At 39.2% G+C, this 25,150-nt stretch overlaps 1 protein-coding gene across 8 annotated transcripts in view; it reads right to left on the bottom strand.

Moving 5' to 3' along the window:
* LOC122815566 (protein mono-ADP-ribosyltransferase PARP12-like) overlaps positions 1-25,150 on the bottom strand; it is a 981,818-nt gene that overhangs the window by 60,754 nt on the left and 895,914 nt on the right. For all 8 annotated transcript variants that reach the window (XM_044088163.1, XM_044088164.1, XM_044088168.1 and 5 more), the window contains one exon: positions 2,470-2,621. In XM_044088163.1, the coding sequence (XP_043944098.1) occupies positions 2,470-2,621 (152 nt within the window). The remainder of the gene's footprint in view (positions 1-2,469; positions 2,622-25,150) is intronic.

The following is a 25,150-nucleotide window of genomic DNA, read 5'->3' as shown; positions in this document are numbered from 1 at the left end:
AAACTAAGTCATTTTTTCCCACATCTTCTTCAGTGTGGGTTCCCTCATTTCCCCCCCTACAGCCTTCCTTTTCTGCCTCCCCCTGCTCATGGAACGACTTCTGCCCCTGTTGTAAGTGCCTGGAATGGGGAAAGGGCTGCATGTCTCGTTTAAATTAATCCCATTGGTCATTAAATGTGTTTTTCTGTGAACCACTAAATCATTTGTTGTCAAGATGTCAGTGTTAACACGATTTAGACTGTTGTTACTAATAGTAGCAGAATCAATTAATTGCTGTTCTTGACTAGTAGAAACATTGCTATGATTTATAACAGGTTGTATATCATTATTGCTATTACTAACGTTAATTCCAGAAGCAATATCATTGTTGCGTATTAGTTGCACATCACCCACAGTATGACTGTTTTCTGAACTATTAGTCCCCTCAGTAAGAATGCCATCACTGGGGACACTAAATTCAGGAATGGTGGCATTAAAAGAAGCAGTTGACACATCACTATTGACTTTCTCAGAAACTTTGTTATTAGTAAAAATGTTCTGATTAACTTGTGTAGCATTCTGTCTATTGGAACTACCATTGTTGTTCCTGGGCCAAGTAAAGACTTGGCCGTGTAAAAAATCGTAGGTGTCCCTAGACAGTTTGTGCTTCTTTTGCTCCAATAGTCTTTTCTCAAATAAACAGACACTGTCCACCAATCGATCAAACATCGGCTCTATCACACAGTTTTTAAATTGGGCATATAGGTCATTCTGTTTTCTTTTAATCAAGTCCTGTAGGGCAAGCTCTTCGGGTAGAAAAAAGTCATTAAGCAAAGTCATATATTTAATGCTCACATCGATGTTAAGTTGTTGTCACCGGTACAATAAATCTGGATATGTATTCCCCGTTGTTGGCATCTTTAAGATCCTCAGTCCTCGAGGTATAATCTTCTTTTTAATGCAGGCTTCAAAATGAAAGCGCTGCATTGGCAGACATTTTAATTTCAGTAAATCAGACTCCAAAGATGAGAAAGCTGCATTAAGATTTTCAAAATCACTGCTGCTTAGCGTGTGAAGCCAAAAATGTCATCCTACTTCTATGACTTGTAATTTTTGTTCTAGTATTATTACTACCAGCATGTTTATACATCCAATTACTACAAGAGTTTTTACTTTTAAAGTTAATGCGAATTGTGAGACTGAACATGTGGTCTATATTGCAAAGTGCACTGCCTTCTATGTCGGCAAGACCGACAGAAAACTGAAGGATAGAATAAGGGAACACATTTATCAGATACGCATTAGATCCACAATTAATGCTTTACCGAAACATGTTTTAGAGAATGATATTACACATGCATTTAAGTTCTTTGTTATACATATTAATGTACCCAATATTAGAGGTGGGGACATTAAAAATGATACTGAACAAATGGAAACTGGGTGGATTATTAGATTACAAGCACATGTCTATCCTGGACTCAATGACAGAACCCCCCTTAAACCAGCACTCAAGAGTAGAAGAATTAATGTTAAATGAATTCATGCATTTTTATTTTAGTTTTTTATCTTATCTCATATTTATGTTATTTTATTTAATCATTGCTTAGTTGTATGTTGCTATGTTATGCAAGTCTTTTATATATATATATATATATATATATAAATAGTTTTTATTATATATAAGTTTTTTTATATACTTATGTGCAAACATGCATTTGTATTCTTAGTTAATGTTGTCTTGAGTTTATGTGGCATACACCTTTAAATGTTTGACTCTGTAAGGAACACCCATTAATTATGAGCTCTGTATATAAGGTGTGTCAGTTCAATGCAATGGTTTTGATGGTTTGAAAAAGCCGCTTGGCGAAAGCGCTTACCCCTTTTATACTTGAATAAAGGTTTTGGAATTATTGAAAGTTTCTAACTTCCAAGTCTGTTTCCAGTTTGCTTGAAGAGACTGTCAGCATTTTACATGTATAAACTGTTTCTTGGTCTGTAAAGACTTTAAACATCCTATTTAATGTGGAACTTCGCTTTGGATTTATAGCTTTGGCTGTTTCCTTCACATACTAGCACAGCTTACCAGCGATCCAGCGAGTGAACTTGTAAGTCAGTATTGTGCCTGGTTTGAACTTGAGATGATGTTTTATTGATTTTATAATAAATGCACAGAACAACAACATCCAACTACCAGGCTGATAGTTTTTGTTGATAAGTACCCAAAAAGTATTCATATAAACTTTTTATTACTAAAACATATACAAAAAAGAGGTCACAGTTCCTACGTGCCTTGTCTTACCCACTTACACAGTTAAATGAAAGGCCATGACAGGTCTGCAGAAGGTTAAGGCACTTCAGTATTATAAAGACACAAATATGCTTTACCTACTGACATAAATAAAGGTTAGAGTTTTTGCATGCCTTGGTAGACTCAATTAACTGTGCTTAATTACAAGTCATAATGGCATTAATTTACTGAATATTCACCTTTCCCATAAGCTGTTCCATGGGCTCCACAAATTCTCCAATCAAAGTTTTGATGGCATATGGCATCTACAATTGAGTCATCCGTGCCATGAAAGAGCAGCCTCTCATCAACGTCCCTTCCATTATTATTTTTCTTCATTTGTTCTTTCTGCCTAGAATTAACAGAAACATTCATTTGGTATTTACAACTGTATTAAATCAGTCTTTAAAACATACCTCAATGGATGCAACAGACAGCTACAGAGATTTAGGTAAGCAAACTACACAGAGTTTGGCCAGGCTTATAGTGCACAGGAATAAAGCCTTAACTGTGAGCCAAGCTCAAAAGGCACCACAGGAATCAGAGAGGAAGGATGAGTTTGTCTATTATTGACTTGTCCTTCCAGAAGGATGAAGCAGGTTATGTCCTGCAGTTTCTGAACAACCTGCAGATGTCTAGGAGCTGGCTGGAATACTGGGAATAGCAAAAGCACTCAAGCAAAGGCATTCACAATGTGGAAAACACTATTGTAGGAAGCAGTGCAGACTACAGCTCTAGTGTGCTAACGCAATAATACAGCTGACAGTATAAACTGTGGGGTATTTACCCACTTGTACTACTCAATACACTGCATCCTATGCCAATACAAAGTGTGAATAAATTGTAATTATGTCGTGGATCACATTAATTAACCTGCAGTTTTTCCTTCTTCAATAAGATGCGGCTATGGAAAGCAATGTGCTGCAAGCAAATAGAGAAAATCTATAGTTGGGAAAAAGGCAATAAAGAAAAAAAATATGGCCCCGTCTTTCAGTGATATAAAGTGCAAAATAATTTATAGAATAAAAATAGAATTCCAAACACTCTGCTAAGTCACCTACAGTTCAACAAAGGAATATATGTACTGGTGTAAAAAAAAAAAAAAAAAAAAAAAAAAAAAAAAAGCATGATAAATGTTTCTGTCCATTTCTAACACAGAAGCACTTTCATTGTAAAAATCAAAAGCAATTATTCTAAAAAGGCATTTCACCCTGTGGAGAAAAAGGACTATCACACAATTTAAAATAACATTAAAAGGACTTAATTTTTAGATAAATGCAGTGACACAGTGGGTGTAGATACTGTAACATTCAGCCATTCAAGTGAAACCACTCCATTCATCCACAACCCCTTTTTCCCACTTTTGCACACTGGTTCAGGGTGTCATTTTAACAGTCATAGTCATCTATCATCACACTGCTGGGTGGCTAGTCCTGACCATTCCAGTTGTAAGAAAACCCACCATCATCCTCATTCCTGCAAGGCTTGTTTAATTTACTAAGACAAGCATTTATTCTCTGCGGTTTGTAGGTATATATTTACAGTGGATATAAAAAGTGTACACACCCCTGTTAAAATGCCAGGTTTTTGTGATATAAAAAAATGAGAACACAATAAATCATTTAAAAACTTTTCCCACCTTTAATGTGACCTATAACCTGTACAATTCAATTGAAAAACAAATCTGTTAGGGGAAAATATATAAAAATAAAAAAAGTACAATAAGCTGGTAAGTGTGCACACCCTTAAACTAATACTTTGTTGAGGCACCTTTTGATTTAATTATAACATTCTGCCTTCTTGGGTACACACCTGCCATCAATTAAAGAGACTCAGATTAACCCCAAATAAAGTTCAGCTGTCCTAGTAGGATTTTCCTGACATTTACCCAATTGCCTGCTACAGAAAAGCCATGGTTTGTAGAGAGCTTATAAAGCATCAAAGGGATCTCATTGTTGAAAGGAATCTGTCAGGAGAAAGGTGCAAAAAATGTACACAGTATCAAATATACCATGGAATACAGTGAAGACAGTCATCAAAAAGTGGAGAAAATATGGGACAGCAGTGACACTGCAAAGAGCTAGACGTCGCTCCAAAATTGATGAAAAGACGATACAAAAACTGGTCAGGGAGGCTGCCAAGAGACCTACAGCAACACTGAAGGAGCTTGCAGGGATTTCTGGCAAGAACTGGTTGTGTACTGCATGTGACAACAATCTCCCGTATTCTCTATATGTCTGGGCTATGGGGTAGGGTTGCTAGACGGAGGCCTTTTCTTACACAAAAAAAAAACATCCAGGCCCAGCTAAAATTTGCAAAACAATACATCAAGTCTCCCAAAATCATGTGGAAAAATGTGTTATGGTCTGATGAGACCAAGGTTGAACTTTGTGGCCACAATTCCAAAAGATATATTTGGCAGAAAAACAACACTTTGCATCACCAAAAGAACACCATCCCCAGGGGGAAGCATGGTAGTGGCAGTATCATGCTTTGGTGTTGCCTTTCTTCAGCTGGAACCAGGGCTTTAGTCAAGGTGGAGGGAACTATGAGCAGTTCCAAATACCTGTCACTTTTGGCCCCAAACTTTCAGGCATCTGCTAGAAAGATGAAGAGGAATTTCACCTTTCAACACGACAATGACCCCAAGCATACATCCAAATCGACAAAAGAATGGCTTCACCGGAAGAAAATGAAAGTTTTGGAATGGTCCAGCCAGAGCCCAGACCTAAATATAATAGAAAATCGGTAGGGTGACCTAAAGAGGGCTGTGCACAAGAGATGCCCTCGCAATCTGACATTTAGAGCTCTTCTTGAAGGAAGAGTGGGCAAATACTGCCAAGTTAAGATGATAGACTCTTACCCAAAAAGACTGAATGCTGTAATTAAATCAAGAGGTGCTTCAACAAAGTATCAGTTTAAGGGTGTGCACACTTATGCAACCAGCTTTACTGTACATTTTTTTATTTTTTACACTTTTCCCCTAACAGATTTGTTTGTTTTTCAATTGAATTGTACAGATTGTAGGTCACATTAAAGGTAGGAAAAGTTTTGAAATGATTTACTGTGGTCTCAATTTTTATATCACAAAAAACCTAGCATTTTAACAGGGGTGTGTACACCTTTTATATCCACTGAATATATATATTTTTTAAGGTAAAGGTGAATTCTGGCAGCAGACTGGAGCAGAACTTTGAAATCATGCATTCTATACCAAGCATTTTGATAAGAAGGTAAAGGGAAACAAGCCAGGAATTATAAAGTACTATACATGATTTCATTATCAGAAGAGAAGAACAGATAAATAGAACTTATGTGTTGAATCCATGTACGATGTTTATATCTATCTATATGTCTATATATATATATATATATATATATATATATATATATATATATATATATATATATATATATATATATATATATATATATATATATATATATATATAAATCAAATATCCTCAGTCCTCTTCTTGGATCTTTCAAAGGCATTTGACATGGTGGATCACCAACTTTTGATTCACACCCTGCAATCTTTCTGTCTAAATTCCAGTGCCATTCAATGGTTTAAATCCTACCTCACTAGGAAGCAGCAGGCTGTCCTCTGGCAGAACAAGCTCTCCAACATATTACCTAACTCCCTTGGAGTGCCACAAGGCTCCATATTAGGACCCCTACTGTTTTCCATCTTTATAAACAACATATATACAGTCATCCCGAATGTCAGCTGTATCCAATATGCCGATGTTTCCACCCTGATTTGCTCAGCCACATCTCCCTTAGAATTAAAGTCTGTTACCAATCTACCTTTAATACCATAGAAACCTGGCTCTCCGAATGTCGATTGTTACTAAATCCCAAAAACACTAAAATGCTCTCTTCTATTCTCTTCAAAACAAAGGTCCACACCATTTACCTTCACCATAAATGCAAAAGATGGCACAATAATCACCCCTGACTCCTCTACAACACCGTTAGGAGTAATAATTGATAGTAATCTAAAATTTGACCTTCATGCAAAACAAATGATCAAAACCATCAATACAAAACTGGGTCACTGTATAGAATAAAAGCCTTCCTAACCCATCCGGGTATGGTTGCCATAGCTCGCTCCCACCTGCTTTCAATCCTTTTATATGCATCCTCCCTTCTCTCTAATTTAAATAAAACTGTACTTAATAGACTCCCAACCTGTTACAACCACATTACCAGGTTTGCCATTGGCCAACCTTTTAGAACACACCATTGCATCAACCTTAAACACCTTGGGTGGCTAGAACTTCCCAGTCTAATCCAATATAACCTTTTGATTATGGCTAACAAAATCCTCTATTATCCAAATAACACACCAGCTCTTAAAAATATGATCACCTCCTACAACAACCCAAGACCTCTCCGATCCTCAAACAGACTACAAATTAAGACAAAATTAACAATGTAGTCGGTGACTCACTCTTTGCAAACTCTGCAGGTAAAGCATGGAACCTCCTTCCAGCTAACATTACTTTGCTCTCCTCCCTATCACAATTCAAAGCTAAACTCAAACAACATCTGGCACTAAACTGGCTTTGCCACTGTAACAAGCCTGGCTAACTCTCACCATGAATGTATATAATCTATTAATCAAATTACTGTTATGTTTTCCCCCCGACTGTTACCAGGGGTAACTCAAACTTGTGATATTGTCTATTTCATGTCTGCTTATGTCATTTGTAAATATCTCATCTGTAATATGTCTTCTTTGTTATTACTTATCTGTCTACCTTGGAGCTTTCCCCTCCAGGCCTCTACTGAAAATGGACATTAATCCAGTTGGACTATCCCGGTCAACAAATGTAAAATAAATAAAATATATATATATATATATATATATATATATATATATATATATCTATATATATATCTATATCTATATATATATATATATATATATATATATATATATATATATATACACACGCACACACATACATATATATATATATATATATATATATATACACACACATAAACACACACTTGTATATATACTTATATACACATATATACATGCACACACACACACACACACACACAATATATATATATATATATATATATATATATATATATATATATATATATATATATATGGGTCTAGGACATTTAACTGAATGCAAATTTCACTGAAACTCAAATAACTGAACACAAATCACTAAGCACAATTCACTGAAAACACATTTCACTGAAAGTAATATATGGCCTTTTCCCCACTGTAGTGCGACCCTGGAGTTAGTATATATAGTAAGGAGTGTATGGGGGGCATAGCCCCCCACATATTTTAAGTACATATTATGTTTAAGTACATATTATGTTCGGAGTAGAGTAATATATTGGAATTGCAAGTATCCATGTATATAGTTCAAAATATTTAAAATATGTGGGGGGCTACACCCCCCCCCTTACTATATATACTAACTCTAGGGTCGCACTACAGTGGGGAAAAGGCCATATATAACTTTCAGTAAATTGAGCTTTCAGTGAAAAGTGCACACCAATTTGACTTTCAGTGAAATGTGCATTCAGTGAAATGTCCTACACACATACATATATTTTATATATATATATATATATATATATATATATATATATATATATATATATATATATATATATGTATATGGATATATGTTGATCAATCGAAATTACTTTTCACTGAAATGTAAACAGTCAAACTCACTTTCGCGAAAGTGCACTTTGTCGAATATGCACTTTCGTGAAACACAAAATAATGAAAAAAACAAACAAAACAATAAAAAAAAATAAAAAACAAAACACTAAATCACATTTATGCAGGGGGCAAGCCCCCCTGCACCCCCCACTTGAATATACTAACTCTGAGATCGCACTACAGTGGGGAAAAAACAAGTTATGTCTTACGATAATGTTCCATCTGCGTTGTTCATCTTCTTTCATTCGTCACTGATGGATTCGATTCTGAGGCCTCAGAAGCAAGTCGGCCTTTTACCAAGCTCGCCCCAGGCAAAAACTCTCGAGCTAAGCTTCTACCCAGAATGCCCTTCTCCCTGTTACCTCAGATCGAGTTTGCTAAAGATAGAGAAGTAAAGCCGAGGCCACTTCTGTGCAAATACTCTACGACACTACTTGGACCCAAAGCATCCCCCAGGAGCCTTTGGTGAGGAAGGAGGGTGGGATATGATGAATGAAAGAAGATGAACAACACAGATGGAAGGTTATGGCAAGACATAACTTCTTTATCTGATGTTGTTAATATTCTTTCCATTCATAACTGATGGGACAGAGTCCCAAGCTACCTTGAGGTCCATGGGTGGCCCTTATGGAAGAACATTCCTGAGTACTACTGAGCCGAAGGCAGCTCTCCCTCTGGAGACCAAGTCCAATTTGTAATGATTGATAAAGGTATGGGGTTTATCCCAAGTGGCTGCTGCACAAATGTCATCCATGGGAAGCCCTGGAATGGAAAGCTACAGATGTTGCCATAGATCTAGTGGAGCGAGGTTTAACCTTGGGCATAGGTTATTTTGTGACGGAATAGATAAAATGCATGCAGTCCTCTAGCCATTTTGATAATGTAACCTTGGAAACATAATTTCCCATTCTGGGCCAAGAAAAAAGAGATGAAAAGCTGTTCAGTTTTACAGATAGGCTTGCTCCTGTCTAGGTAGAATCTCAGTTGCCTATGTACATCCAAGTAATGTAGGCAGTACTCTCCTTTATTGGAAAAAATCAGAAAGAACACTGATAGATCAATGGTCTGATTAATGGAAAAATCAGAAAGAACTTTGGGAAGGAAGGATGTGTTCGTCCTGAGTGATACTCTGTCTTTATGGAAGACCAGATAAGGCCTCTTGATACACAGTGCTTGCAGCTCCGAGACCCGTCTGGCTGACGTGATGGCTACTAAGAAAAATGATTTCCAGGACAAGAACTTTAGGTCACACTTCGCTGCAGGTTCAAAGGGTTTTTGAGTCAAAGACTGAAGGACTAAAGTGAGGTTCCATGGTTCCACAGGCTGTCTGACAGGAGACCTGATATGAGAGGTTCCCTTAAGAAAGGCTTTGCATAGACGTAATGAGATAAGAGGGGGTGCTATCTATACCACTGTGGAAATTAGAAATTGCTGCCAAGTGTACTTGTATGGTAGAGGCAGAGGTTCCCTTATCAAAAAACTTAGCCAAGTATTGCAGCACCGCAGTCACTGGAGCCAAATACGGGTCTAGCATGTTATCCTTAGACCAGATGGAGAACCTTTTCTACTTATCCTGATATAGTCTTCTGGTGGATGGTTTATGAGAGGCCAGAATGATGTCTCGAACAGGTGAGATCAGATTAGCTTGTCTGGCAAATAACAGAAGTGGAGAAAACAAGCCGTTAGCTTGAGACTGAACATATTCAGGTGGCTCAACGCTTGGGGGTGAGCAATCAGATCTGGAAGATGGTCCAGAATCCACAGCGAGTATACTAGGTGAGGGCGAAGGAAGGGGAACCAAACTTGTCGAGGCCAGAATGGGGCTATGAGGATCACCCTTGCATCTCAACTGAAGAGCTTTCTTTAGGAATTGTGGAATCAGGGGAATGGGTGGATAAGCATAAAGAAGTCCCGTGGTCCAGTCATGAATCAGTGTGTCCCTCAGGGTCTCCCTCTCTGGGGGAAACAGGGTGAAATAGCTGCTGCACTTGTTGTTCGATGGGGAAGCAAAAAGATCGCAGTAAGGCTGGCCCCAGTGGCTGAAGATTTCTGTCATCACATCGGGGATGAGGGACCACTCGTGAGGCAGGAGGATGTATCTGCTCAGTTTGTCCACAATTACGTTGGAGCTCCCCGGAATATGCGTCACTATCAGAAAGCAGTTGGAAGCTATCACCCACTGCCAAATTCTCATGGCATCTCGACACAGTGGGTAGGACTTGGTTCCTCCTTGCTTGTTGATATACCAGACCACTGAAATGTTGTCTGACTGAATTGCAAATGTCCCAGAAGGGAGAACCGGATGAAAAGCCTGCAATGCTAACAGAACCACTCTCAGTTCTAGAACGATGATATGCGGGTGTGCCTCTGAGGTGGACCATGCCACCTTGGACTGTCTTTCCCTGGAAAAGGCCCCCCACCCGATCAGGGAAGCATCCGTGGTCACAATGGCCCTGGGCTGATGGGACAGAAATGGACGACTCCAAAGTTCTGCATCTGGCCTCATCCACCAAAGAAGGTCCTGCTTGCAGGAGTTGGTTACGTGAATCTGGTAACTGAGGGGGTGATAGTTCAGGAACCACTGACAAAGAAGGAGCCATTGCAGGATTTGCATGTATAGCTTCGCTAGGGGCATTATTGGAATTGAAGCTGCCATGGATCCTAGGGCCTCCCTTGGTGAAACATTTGTTTGACAGAATATCGAGCCTCAATTGCTGGAGTCTGTGATTTGGGAGTGAAACTAGACAGGACCGGGTATTGAAAACTGCTCCAATTAATTCTATTTATTATGTAGGAGCAAGGTTTCATTTCTCCCAATGTATTGTTATTCCCAAAATGTTTCCCAGAGAGAGTGTATAATGCAGTGCTGTTACCAGAAGATGCTTGGTGGGGGCAGTGTGGAGCCAGTCGTCCAAATATGGAAACACCCGAAATCCTTGTAGTCTTAAATGAGCTGTGACAACTGCCATGCACTTCGTGGACACTTTGGGGGCTGTGGAGATTCTGATCAGCAGGGCATGAAATTGATAATGACTGGCCCCTAGCCAGAAGCAAAGCAGACTCCTGGATCATTTGTCCATTTTGATGTGGTAATACGCGTCCCGGAGATCTATCCAGTGCATCCAATTGTCTTCCCTTAAAAAAGGGAGAATGGACTGAACCACGACTATCTGGAATTTGGTTTGGGTGACAGACTTGTTCAGGCTGCTGAGATACAAAATGGGTCTCCAGTCCCCTGTCTTTTTTGGCACCAAAAAGAATCTTGAGTACAATCCGGATCCACATTGGCCTGGTGGGACTAGTTGGATGACTCTTTTTGAGACACCTTCATTATCTCTGAAGCTGCTTCTTCCCTTTGACTGGGTGAAACATCGGGAAGCTTTTTTGGAAATTTTGGTTGACAAAAAAGGGGGATGGTGTAACCTCTGGTGATTATACTCTGCGCCCAATGATCGGTGGTACTAGATTGCCAGGCAGCTTGTTGCAGAGAAAAATGACCCCCGGCTGCTTCCAGAGGTAAGCAATCGGGCTGCTCCACAGGAACGCTGGTAAGGCTGTCCAGAGAAGGAGTCCCTGGGGCCTTGATTACGAGGACCTGCTCTGCCTCTGTAGGGGTGTCCTCTGCCCCTGGGGGTATCATCACCATATGCAGCACGGAAAGGACCCTGAGATTTTTTGTGCTACATTTTCCCACTCCTGGAGAAGGAACCAAGAACATTGAAGATTGGAAAACCATAGGCCTATGGCAGACAGGGTATTGCCATCTTGCTTGCACCTGGCTAGCATGTCTTTCATCTTGGAGTAAAAAAGAGATGATGCTTCAATAGGAGCATTCAAAAAGGAAGACTTGAAGGGGTCTGTGAGGTCACAAATGCGCATCCAGGCATGACGCCTCATGACAATGCCCAAACCCACTGCTCTAGCCACCCCATTGGTCGCATATGATAGCAACCTCATGGATGAGCTGAAGAAAGATTCCAGGGTTGCGAGCTGTGAGGCCACTTTGTCCCTGACCTCATTAGACACCTGTCCTGTGAGTGTCCCAGAGAGTTCGGAGATCAAGTCCCTCTGGAGCCTCGTAAAATGTGCCAAATAGTTTAGTGATCGTACAGCAAAGGTCCCTGATGCAAAAACTTGCTTCCCCATTCTGTCCACCGCCCGGGACTCTCTGTTGGTTGGGTGGACAGCGAGACTTTCCTCAGCAAAGACATTTTTTGTGACCACTGCCACCACCATAGCGTCGACTGGTAACCCTCTGTAGCAGTGCGAGTTCTCCTCGGGAGGGGAAGAATTCTGTCAGGTTTCCGAGGGATCAGCTCAATGGAATCAGGGTTCTTCCAAGTGCATTGCACAATGAGATCATCAGCAGGCAGGGTCAACCAACAGGTAGAAGGCCGGGCGCGGAAAGACTGCAGGAACACGGACTCCTCAGACGAAGGGTTGGAGGGCTTCCAGTCACCTGCTTTAGCATTTCCAGGAGGTCTTCAAAGGAGACTTCATCAGGAGGTGACCGTGGGTACCCTTCATCATCATCGTAATCCATGTCTTCCATTAAAGACTCCTCGGGTGAGTCCATATGCTTCCTCTTGTACATCCTCTTTCGAGGGGACTCCTCAGTGGGGGACTCTGAGTAGGACTTGGAAGAGTGGGTACCCTGAACAGGGGTGTCCTGCGGCTTCTCTGCCCGGTGCCCTGGGGGGGTGGTCTGTGGCAGCTATAGCTCAGGGGGTGAAAACTGGTGTTCCGATGTCAAAGGAGTGCTTTCAGAAGCGAGACCCCTCTCCATCATGTGGAAAGCAGGTCTGCCCAAAGAGGGATGGGAGCCTGGAACCAAGAAAGGCAACCTCGGGACCGGGGTCACACCCACTCTAATGAACCCGCCCCCACGGATGCAGCCTCAAGCAGGAGCGATGCGGAAGTGGCTATCGGCACCGAGGACAGAACTGAAGACAAACACGGAACCGTACCTCAAGCTGACGTGCCCACCCCCCATAACCTAGATTGAGGAAGGACCGGTCCTGCAGGAACCGAGGACCAAAGGGGCAAACCCGGAGCATGAGTGAGGTCCACTATAGGTGCCAAGGTGATGGGTTCTGCAAAGGATGGAGCAGAAAGCTTCGGAACTGGAATGGTCGAAGGAGGAGTGTAAGATGGAGTCCGTGGAGAACCAACCCAAGTCTTGCTGGCAGTTGGGTCTTAGAAAGTGTGGGTATCCCCTTGGCTGCCAACAGCTGGTCCACAAGATGCACCAACTCATGTTCTGACAGGCTCCTGGTGGATCTAGTGGATACTCTGGATGGACAGTCGGGTCAGTTAATGAACAGACTATACATCTGGCCCAGGAACTGATCTAAGGAAGGGGAGTAGCGGGGTCCGTGGTGCAAGGTCTGCCGGCACCGATGTCTCAAGTTTCGAGATCAGGATTAATGGGGTCAAATTCAACTTGGTCAAGAAAACGCTTGGTGCCGAAGTGGTAGGTTCCAATATTGTAACAGATAAAGGTATCGAAGGAGTGGCCACAGGTGCCAAAGTCGTAGTAGGCATGAGGTCTATTGGTGCAGGAAGCAGGATCATTAGTGCCAAAGCTGGGACTGGTATCGTAAGTTTTGAGATGCTCGGAGCTGATGAGGACAGAGCTGTAGAGGCAGATTTATGCTCTGAGGACAATTTGGGAACCTTTGATTTCACAGGCTTACCCTGATCATCCGAGGGTGAGGAGGGAACAGAGTGGGACCTCTTTTTGTCCTTTATAGGAGGGGTTGAGACCTCCATCACAGAAATGGCCTCTGAGAAGGGAGACTCAAGTAACCCGTTCAGTGTCAGTTTATTTTTGAGCTCATTCAAAGTGCTTTGACTGAAACTCTGACAAGTGTCACAATCATTGTGAGAATCACTATTAGGTAGCTTGCCATTACATGAAGCACAGTGCTTAAACCCTGAAGTACTTTTCTTATCTGACATTTTGAGAGAGAGACACCAGAGGCAAACACTTTAAGGACAAAATGAAACACATCAAACACAGTTCAAAAGAAGCCACACAGTCGTATTACTATATCAATATATATATATAAGTAAAACAGGAACGTCTTACTGAAAAAAGACTAATACACTGAGAAAGAAAAGAGAAATACCAGCTATGGTATTTAAGGAGTACCACAAGGGTAAGGGGAGAAGGCAGTACCAACAATGGTACTTGAAAGTTTACCAACGGGTAGAGCAAGGAAAAAAAGATCAAGGACCGACAATAGAAAAAAACACTAGAAATACTAATCGTTCACTAGAAGAGAAAATATCAAAAAGGTTTTTCACACAAAATATCAAATAGGTTTCCACTTAGCTGAGAGCTCATATGAAATGCGGTTTTACAGCTACATGGCAAACGAGATTTGAGGTAACAGGGAGAAGGGCATTCTGGGTAGAAGCTTAGCTCAAAAGTTTTTAGCTGGCGCGAGCTTGGTAAAAGGCTGACAGTTCCGAGGGCTGAATGGAAAGAAAATTAACAACATCAGATGATATATTCCTTTATCCCCACTGTAACACGATTCGGTAAATCGGCTTTCGCGAAAGTGCACTTTTGATGTAGTACACTTTCACGAAGTGGGCTCGGCCTTCTGTTTGTCGATGAAGTGTACTTTCGACAAACAAGAGGAGACATATATATATATATATATATATATATATATATATATATATATATACATATACATATACATATACACACGCACACATATACATACATAAATACATACATATATATATATATATATATATATATATATAGACAGATAGATATAGATAGATAGATATGGCTTCACTTCAGATGATCAAAGTTTTAAAACTTCGAATTTCATATGGCCGAGACCATATGATTGAAGTTTTAAAACTTTGAACATTCTTAACGGAAATCTCCATACAGTGCGGAACTGGAAATTTTCCCTTTTCCTCGCTGTAGTGCAATCTCAGATTTGGTAAATTTAAATAGCAGGGGGTGTGGGGGTTGCAGGGGGGCTTGCCCCCCTGTAAAAATGTTCAGGAAAATCTTTTTGTTTTGTTTTTGTGTTTCTTCTAGTGTTCGAAGTTTTGAAACTTCGATCATATGGTCTTGGCCATATGAAATTTGAAGTTTTAAAACTTCGATCTTCTGAAGTGAATCCATAAATATATGTACATATATTGATGATATAGACAGATGTAACTCAGCTGCCACTTTATCATTACCTTCTTCAGTTTCCATATCAGAATGTCACAGCACTGTAACGTTAAATGCAAAATAGCTCACTGTTTAAGATCTTTGTCTACCAAATGAAGTGTCTAGAGGTCAATCCTAACCTCCAGCAGTCCGCATTTTTATCAGTATCTGCTTAAGCTTTGAGTATTCTGGATTCCTGCCAAACTATGGTGGCTGACTGGCTCTCTAAATGTTCAATAAGCATTATATTCACTTTCAGTAAGGAATATTACTTATTTGTGGGGACTGGAATTTGGTTTGCAACAATCAGGATATACTACGGGGCCTACAAGGGAAAATATAACGAAAAGTAAAATACGTGAATTCAGCAGTAGCTACTCAGAAGGAAGTTGTATATTATTCCCCAAGGTACAATAACTGTGTCAGACTTGACAGAAAATATATTTCACAGGAACATGTTTATTTAATTGAGACCTCTGATACATATCCAATAAATATTCCAGATCATGCATCAATAATTGCTAAGATAAAAATGCAGAGTAGTGAAGTAAAGATGACCCACTAGAGCTTCCCCACCTACCTGTTAAAAACAGGAATTTAAGGCATGGATAGTGGAAATTATTGAGGAGTTATTAGGAGAGACAGTATTCCAGAAGTCCTGGTATGAGTGGGAAAAAAGAAAGTGGAGTTTAAAATGGGGTAGAAATAAAAGAAAAAGATCTGGTTAAGAAGTAATAGGGCTGGCAAAGGTTATAGTATTACAAAATAAGGAGAATCTCACAGAACTTGAGAAGTCACAATTGCAGAGTGTTAAACAGAAAATAGGGGAGTACCTGGACAAGAGAAATGAGTTTAGAAAGAATGCTGTTAAGCAACTGTTTTTTGACAACTGCAGAGCACAAAAACGTTTGGCACAACGACTTAGGCAACAGAAAGTAGAAAAGGTTGTTGCCAGACTTGGGGAGACTATAACTAGAAAAATAGCTAAAGATCCTGTAGAGATATTACAGATATTTCAAAAATGTTATGAAAATTTGGTAAGGCAGAGAAGAGGGGAAATAAAGAAAAGGCACAGATGGAAATATTTATGGAGGACTTAAATATACCAAGGTTATAGGTAGATGAGGCTCAACTAACAGTTAAGATAGGAGGAGATGAGATAAAGGCAGTGATGTATAACCAATCTACAGGAAAATCTCCACGAATAAAATGGTATTCAGGTGGAAGTTAGGAGGGAAGAAAGTAATAAAGATCTGGAAGGTTTTTTTTTAAAAGGAGGGGAGGCACCAACATCCTGGAAAAAAGCTGTGGCGGCTATAATACATAAAGACAGTTAATACTCATCTGATCCAGCTTCATACAGGCCCATTTCAATTTTAAGCAATAACTATAAAGTGTTTATGCCTTTAACTACTAAAAGAATGGCAAAGTTGATGCCAAAACCGATAGATATGGACCAGTGCAGTTTTGTGAAGGGGAGGCAAATATTTGACAACATTAATCGAACAATGATGATCCAGAGGGAAGCAGAATGTAGGAAAATACTGTTGCTTTTGGTGGGTCGTGATGCAGAGAAAGCATTTGACAAAGTAAACTAGGGTTATATGAGCTGGGCAATGGAAGCATCTGCATTTCCTGATGCAATAATAAGGTTAATTAGAAAAATATATGAGGGAACAGCGGCAAAAATCAAAATAAGAGGTTTCCTTTCTGATATGTTGTGTCTGAAAACAGGAACCAGGCAGGGGTGTCCTCTTTCACCTCTGTTATTTGCGTTATACTTAGAACCACTAACAAAGAAAATAAGGGATTCTGAAATTCAAGGATATAACTGGTACGGTGTTCTAGAAAGGGTGGCTTTATTTGCAGATGACATTATTTTGTACCTGATAGAATCAGAAAAGGACATCTCAGTGTTGTGGAATATTCTGAGAAAGTTCCAGTTTTTTTCAGAATATAAAATTAATGAAGATAATACAAAGGCTGAAGTTATAAACTATGTACCCACAGATGAATTGGTCCAGTAATACTCATGTTTATGGGAACATGATAAAATCTCAATGTTAAAAATATTTTTACTTATATACTACATGTATGATCTTCACTAACTATAACTACCTTGGCTGTACTTACAAAACTTTGTATACCGTCTCTGTACATATCTTAAGTTAAATGTCAACTTAATCTCTGTAAATAATGTTTATGCTTTTACTGTGCCAACTTGAAAATGATGTTTTGTTTATATTACTATATTCATTTACAGTTTTATTGTAAATTTGTGGAGCTTTTCTCCCCAGCCCTCCGCTGAAAAAGGGCCATCAGTTCAGCAGAACAAACCTGGTCATCAAATGTAAAATAAATAAAATGAAGGATTTAGGAGTATGGATAAAACAGGATTTGGTTATGGTGGGTAAGGATAGATGGGAAGAAACTAAGCAAAAGGTAATGCAAAAACTGAGAAACTAGAAGCGCTTGCCTATGTATATAGATAAGATACAAACAGTAAATATGTTTTAGTCATTCTAGTTTTTTTTTTACACAGGTCAGGCACATTTTTATTACCAGAGTAAAAGTTGAGGACAGTAATTAATAAAGAGCTGAAAGATTTTATTTGAGCATGGAAGAAGGCAAGAGTACTGCAAGAGTGGGATGAGGTGATCTTCCTAACAGAATAAGGAGGTTTAGGATTACCTGATTTGAAGGGATATGTTACAGCTGAAGATGAAGCAAGGGGGTAATTCAAGAAATACGGAAAGAATGGGATTGTGGATGCAGATCCTTAAGGAGAATAACAACAGTCATACAGAATATTATATTCATAAAGTAGCAGAAATTGTACAAAAAATAAGCTTACATAGGAATGGAAAAAAGATATTCTGCCCATCGGGATGACTGCAATTAGGGGTACAGAGAACAAACAAGAGGGGGCTGGTATTTACTGGAGGAAGCTGGCAAAGGAACAAAGGTTTGGGGAACAAATAGAGAGGAAAGGTAATAGAACGGGAAGAGGCCAAGAAGACATTTGGACTGCAGGCTACTGCTAGTAAATGCTTTCCCTATCGGGGATTGATATCCAAGTATAGGCAAAGGGATAGGGGAATCCTAAATGAAAGACCTGCACTGGTTGAGTTTTTAACTGAATATAGAACAAAAGCTGCTGTTAAAAAGGATAATTAGTACGGCATATAAAATATTATACAACAACAATGGGAATCTATTAGAAGAGGTCAGAAAAGATTGGGAAGAGAGATTAGATGTGCAGTTCACAAAGAAAGATCGTGGGACAAATGTATGACTCCCAAATATGCAACAAAAGTTTAGATTTAGGATTTTTGTCTGAAAGTGTCTGAATAGATACTTTTATAACCCAAGCAAACTCCAAAGAATTTTTCCTGAGGGTGATGGGAAATTTGGACGTCTGGATTGGAAATAAAGTTGTAACCGGCAACAAATTGTTTGGGAGTGTAATGAGTTGGTAGACTAAAATTTCACTGTACAGTACTCTGTCAGGAATACTGGGCAAGCAAAAGAGTGTAACTAAGGAAATTATTTTTTGAGCCAGGATACAGGATCTGAATTGCCTAGATGTAGTTAAGCCTTCTTAAGCTTAATTCTAGTGGCTGCCAAAAAGCCATTACTAGAAAATGGAAACTGAAAATAAAAACTATATGCTTAAAGTAGAAAATATTGTAAGAGAGATAAAAGACCAGTGAGTGGGATCTTTGGCAAAGGGTAGGAGTAATTTATGGGAAAAAATGGAAACAGTGGGAACAATACATAGATAAAATTTTTTTGGAGTAGGAATGAGGTTTAGCATAAGGCATGAATTGAATAATTTATGTAATGTTACTTAGATTATAAGATATATAAAACATATATGTGATGTATAATGTTTGTAAATGTGAACTTGTTAACATTGTTTGATTAATTTTATATAAATGTACGTTTGCCTATTTGACAAGTGATAATTCAATAAAGGTGTTAAAAATTAGTATTTTATTTACCATTAACCTTTTGGCTGGAGGTTATACCTAAAAATGGCCAAATGTATTTGTTTGTTACTCACTTATCAAATTAATAAATTAAATTATTAGTCTAGGTTAATACTGTGCAGATTAGGCTCTTTTATGTGCATTTTTTACACCCTGACCTCAATAAGCCTAGCTCTGTCTACTAGCAACAAATTGACTTTACCAGCTACATACAATCAAATGACTTATTTTAAAGATTTTGCACTCAACTGGGCTTAGACACATTACCACAAACAATTTGTACCATATACTGCAAGTGCTCCTTGGAGGAAAACTGACAATTATTCTTGTCCATTAATTCTCTACTTGTATCAAACAACTAAAGTTAATTACAATATAATAAAAAGAAATCATACACAAAAAACATATTAGTAAATAATTGTGGCTTTAACTTGCTGACAGCTCCAGCTTCTTCACAGTGGGCACAATAAGATATATACTCCTGTAGCACCTCCTTCTCCTATTACACTGCTTACACAGTTCATCATGTTTTTCTTCCTTTTTTTGCCCCAAATTATTTCACATTATTAAGTGACTGCAACATGAACCTGTCATGGCATTTTCTCTCTCAACTTATCCACTACATAAAGCTGCATGGGCTCATACTGCTAGCAACTGCTAGAGTCACTCTCTCTATTTTTGAAGATAATGATTCCAGTTATGACATCCTGATAATCACAATACTGGACCTATGCTGTGCATCCTAGATCCATGAGTAACCATAGTCCAATCATTTCCCAGTAATTAGTTAAAATGTGATTGTCTCACTAGTTGCCAGCATTCAGGAACACATATTCCAAATGGAGAAGCATCCCCTACTGAGTGTGAGTGGAGTGGTACCTTACCCTTTGCACATCGGACATACGGCACCTGGAAGGTGTAAAGGCTTTGGTATGCTGGCCAGATGTTCAGCTATCCTCGGCAGGATATTCCAAGAGTGAAGAATACTGCAACAGTGATAAGGAAGGACATCCAGTGGTACATAATCTCTGACTAGCCCCTGGTTATTAGTGTGGCACCAACTAGAAAACCTTTTCTACTTGTTAATATAAGATTTCCTAGTAGCAGGTTTTCTTGCTTCCGTTAATTCATTCAAGCCTACATCTTTTTTTTTTTTTTTTTTGTATTTGTCCAGTTTAAAACCCATATCTCCTTATGGTGTCCAGACATTTTTGTGTCTGGCTTCTTTAAGTGACTTACTAACTAATATGATGCAGTATTAGAAATGGCAAGGAATAATTAACAAATGACTTCAAGAAAATTTAAAGCAAGATGTCCCACAGTAGATAAATGAATCACTTTTTTCCATTTATTATTCATATGTTCATTTTTTTCATAATTGATAGACCTACATGCTATTGAGGGATAGGGTGTGAAACGCTGTGAAGAGAGAAGAAAATTCATACCAATGCTGATTTATATCACAATATACTGTTTTTTTTTAGTAATATGACAGTATGCAATGTTTCCATATGTACTTAATTCTCCAAAAAAACAAGTTACTTACAAAGTATTGCATGGCATCAGGTAAAACCTTAGATATTGTTGAAGAAAATGTCACTGATACTTGCATTGTAAGTTACATATGTTGATACATATTCAGTGTTATTCATATTGCTAATTATACTTATTGCTAAGTATACAACCAAGCATAGATTGTCATATTTTTATAAATACCTCAAACATGCATCTAGAGAGGAATTTCTTATTGTCATGTCAAAGCTCATGTCTTGTTAACAAAAAGTGCTCTCACAATATATGTCTAGGTTGGATAGTTTACAAGGTATAACAAATTGTTTATGAAATTTTAGCAAAAATGTAACACTGGTCTGTGGGCATTATATAGTATAGTATTTATGGAAAGGCTATGAATAAACTGACTTATTGTTGTAATACACTGACTTATTGCTGTCAAAGAAGACTCTCCATTCCCCCCACTATTTCTCCTACTCCAACCAAGAGAGCCCCCTTCTCACTCAAACATGTATCCAGTGCCTACATCAAATCACTCGGGCTCAAACTTAAGCCTCGTTCTCCCTCTACTGATAACCTACCTTCCCCTCTTCCTCAAGATTGCTGCTGATGCTATCGACTACCCTCCCTCTCTACTAATAAACAGATCCATTCAAGAAGCCACAGTCCCAAACTTATGGAAATCCTTCTACACAATACCATTACATAAAGGTGGGAGTTCCACTGATCCCTCTAATTTTAGACCCATAGCTATTCTTTCCCCACTCTCTAAAATCCTCAAAATATGCATTCATACTCAGCTTCGCAAACTACTAATACACAAAAATTGTTTAACTCCTACCCAACAAAGGTTTAGGCACAGTACTGCCACTGCCCTACTATCTTTTAATCAGACTGTAGCTGAGGCTAGAGATAACAACCAACTTGTATCCCATCTATTCCTTGATCTCTCCAAAGCCTTCAATACAGTAACTCACTCCAAACTAACTAAACTATCTGAGCTCAACCTCTCTGCTTCCACTCTTAACTGGTTTTCCAGTTACCTCACTAATAGGCTACAATCGGTGAGATGGCACACTTCCTGCTCAACCTTCCTACCTATCAAATCTGGAGTCCCCTCATGGATCTATCCTGGGGACCTCTTATTTAACATCTTTACTAACAACCTCCATACAGCTGAAGCCACTCTTCTCTTATACAATATGCAGATTATACACTTCCTGATAACATCTCTCACCTCCACACATACCTACCCAACACTCCTTCTGGTCCATTGAAAGTTGGCTTCCTGAAAATCAGCTTATCTTAAATCCAAAAATGACAAAGTTCCTTCCCTTCCTCCCTTGTACTCTTTCCCATCACAAATCCACTATTACCATCACACCCCTCGACAACACTACAATTAAAGTGGAACCTCACACTAAGCTACTTGCCACCATAATCGATAATCAATTAAAATTTGACCTTCACATTCAACACAGTCTTAAAAACACATCAAAAACTGTGATTACTTTACAGAAATAAAATTAATTTCCTCAAACTCAGTCTTCTCTGGCTCAAGATTTGTTCCCACCCTGCCTACTCTATGCGGCTCCAATTCTCACAAACATACAAGCTTTGTTACTCTCCTGCTTGAATAAGCCTATAACACAATAGCTAGAATTGCCACAAATCTACCCTACAACTCTCACCACTGCCATGCACTAAGAAAGATAAATTGACTAGAATTCCTCCAACAACTCCTACTGTCACAGCTACATATCACACATTCAGTACTCTACAAACCTATTGCCTGCTCCTCCCTCTCCTCACTTGTATCCTATTATACTCCTAATTGTCCTCTTTGTAGCTCTGATCAACATCTCCTTGGCATCTACACACCCAACAAAAACATAGGCAAACTCCTATACAAATACTCCATCTCCCAGTCCTGGAACAAACTCCCTGCTTATGCAAGAAATATCTCGCACCCAAAACATTTCAAAAAAGAGCTAAAACTCTCCCTAGTAAACACATGGCTCTGCCCCTGTCTACATCCTACCTACCCCCCCACACACAATCTTTGTCTCCGTCCTCCATCTTTTTTCCATTTCTTCTCACTGAGATAACTCTCATTTCTTCTCTCCTCATCATAAAGATGTCATACCATACACTTTCAAGTGCACCTACTATCTATGCATAAATGTATATTTTATTATATTTTTTGTAACCGCAATCTATGTAAATACCCTTATACCTAATAGACTTGTATCAACTTTAGCAAATTTATCACACACTCTCTTTTGTACACAACGCCTGATTGCTCTATACATAATTTCTCTGTCTTGTATAACTGTTAGTACTACTTTATGTCACCCTCTCCCTTTTTTGTATGGCTTTATGCTTAGCTTTTTGTTTGCATTACTAAGGAGGTTTTCTCCTTGGGTTTCCACTGAAAATGGGCTTCTGGCCCAGATGGACCAGCCTGGTTAACAAATGTCAACTAAATAAATAGATTCTTACTGATAACATTGTTACTGGTACAGTTTTAAAAGCTTTTATTGTTCACAACCTACTTACATTTGTTTATCTTACGCTTTCTTGCTGATTTTACAGAAAATGCTATGGAATGCAATTACGTGTAGGCTTCTACAGGTGTGACATTCCACACCACATAGGTGCTAATGAGTTATAGTATGTGGTGCACATCCTCATGAAGAAGGTGCCTAAAAGGTATCAAAATTGAATCATCCAGGCAGGCACTTTTTAGAGATTGTGGTGTTTCAAACCCCACTGTCTTGGGTGAGCAGATCCAATCTGTGAGGAAGCTTGTAGTAGTTGCCCATGGCCAATTCCATATGAAGGGAGAACATTGCTGCCCAGGCCAGAAGGGAGTCACCCATATAATCTTTGGAGAGTCATTCTGAATCTTCAGAATTACCCTGGGTATCATTGGAAAGGGTGTAAATGCACATGGAACATTTCTGTTCACAGGAATGAAAAGCATCTGTTTTCCAGGCATGCCTGAAAGGAGTCCTGGTATATAATTTCTTTAGTTGTCTGTTTTGATAGGAGGCAAACAGATCTATTTGAGGAATTCCCTGCAAACTGTTCAATTCCTGGAAGGCTCCCCTCACTCAGTTTCCATTCCTGAGGATCTGTCCTGGTCCTGCTCAGCTTGTCTACCACTTGATTTTGCTCTGACAAAATATAGAAAGCTTGAAGGGTTAAACAATGCTTCAGAGTGACCTCCCAAGCCACCTTAACAAACATGCACGGGGAGCAAGAACCTGGTGCTCCCATCTGTTTATACACCATATCACTGTAATGTTGTCTATAATCATCAGCAGAGGTCTCAGGGACCACAAATGATGGAGATTCTACAGCATGGCTCACAACTAACACCTCTTTGACATTTATGTGCTTTGGCTTGTCTGTTCCAAACACCCTGCAGTTTTATCCTTATTTAAACTGCCCCCAAGCAAAATCTGAAACATCTACTGACACAGATTGAGCTTGAATTGAAAAGACTAATGGCAGACCTAGATTCAGAGCAATGTGTTGTCTCCACCACAGTAGTTCTTTCTTCACAAAATGAAAAATTGGGGTCTACTTTATTCCCGTGAAAGATGAATCTCTCGAATACAATTTGCGTGACACGTGAACAAAACAAGAGTACATCGAATGCACTAAACCACGAAAGTGGAAATATTGAATTTGCATAGTTGGCCCATCTGCGGAATAGCTCCGTAAGGTAAGTCTGCGATAGTTACGGACCTTAGGATTAGGGTGCGGGTTAAGGTAAGTGCATAGATAGGTAATGCATGTAAGGTTTAGTGTAGGGTTTTGTTAGGTGTATTTGTGTGGAATATTTAGTTTGTTTGGGTATAGCTCAGTAGGGTAAGTGTGCGGTAGTTACGGACCTTAGGGTTAGGAAGGGGTTAAGCATAGTGCATAGATAGTTGTGTATGTAGGGTTTAGTGTACGGTTAGAAGTAGGGTTTTGGTGCTTTACTTTAGGGCTAGAAGTAGGGTTTTGGTTAGTGTGTATGTGTTGCTTTTTACTGTGTTTTGTTAAGTAGTATGTTGCGGGCGGTGGGGTTGGCCAACTATGAGAGATCGAGATTTCGAATTTTGCGGTTTAGTGCATTTGACGTATTCGCGTTTCGCTTGTTATGGTTCGCACGAGTTGTATTCCAGCAATTCGGCTTTTGCTGGAATAAAGTAGACCCGAAAAATTGGAATCTGTAATTCCAGAGGGTGAGAATATTGAATCCACATTATTTTTAAGAACTACTGGATTTTTCCTATGTGCAACCTGGCAACAGAAATCATAAGACTCATGGATGCCATGAACATTAGAATCATGAAATACTCTGTTTGAAGTCTGAGATGGATTTCAGAAGGTTAAAGTACACATTCTCCAGTGTTAGGAATGCTTTTTTTCAAGGAAGAATCTACAAGGAATCCTACAACCATAATCCTGTGAGAAGGAAT

This window comes from Protopterus annectens, chromosome 11.part0, assembly GCF_019279795.1.
Source record: "Protopterus annectens isolate FY-2018-M chromosome 11.part0, PAN1.0, whole genome shotgun sequence".
Classification (NCBI taxonomy): Eukaryota; Metazoa; Chordata; order Ceratodontiformes; family Protopteridae; genus Protopterus; species Protopterus annectens.
This window is presented reverse-complemented; position numbering and strand designations above follow the sequence as displayed.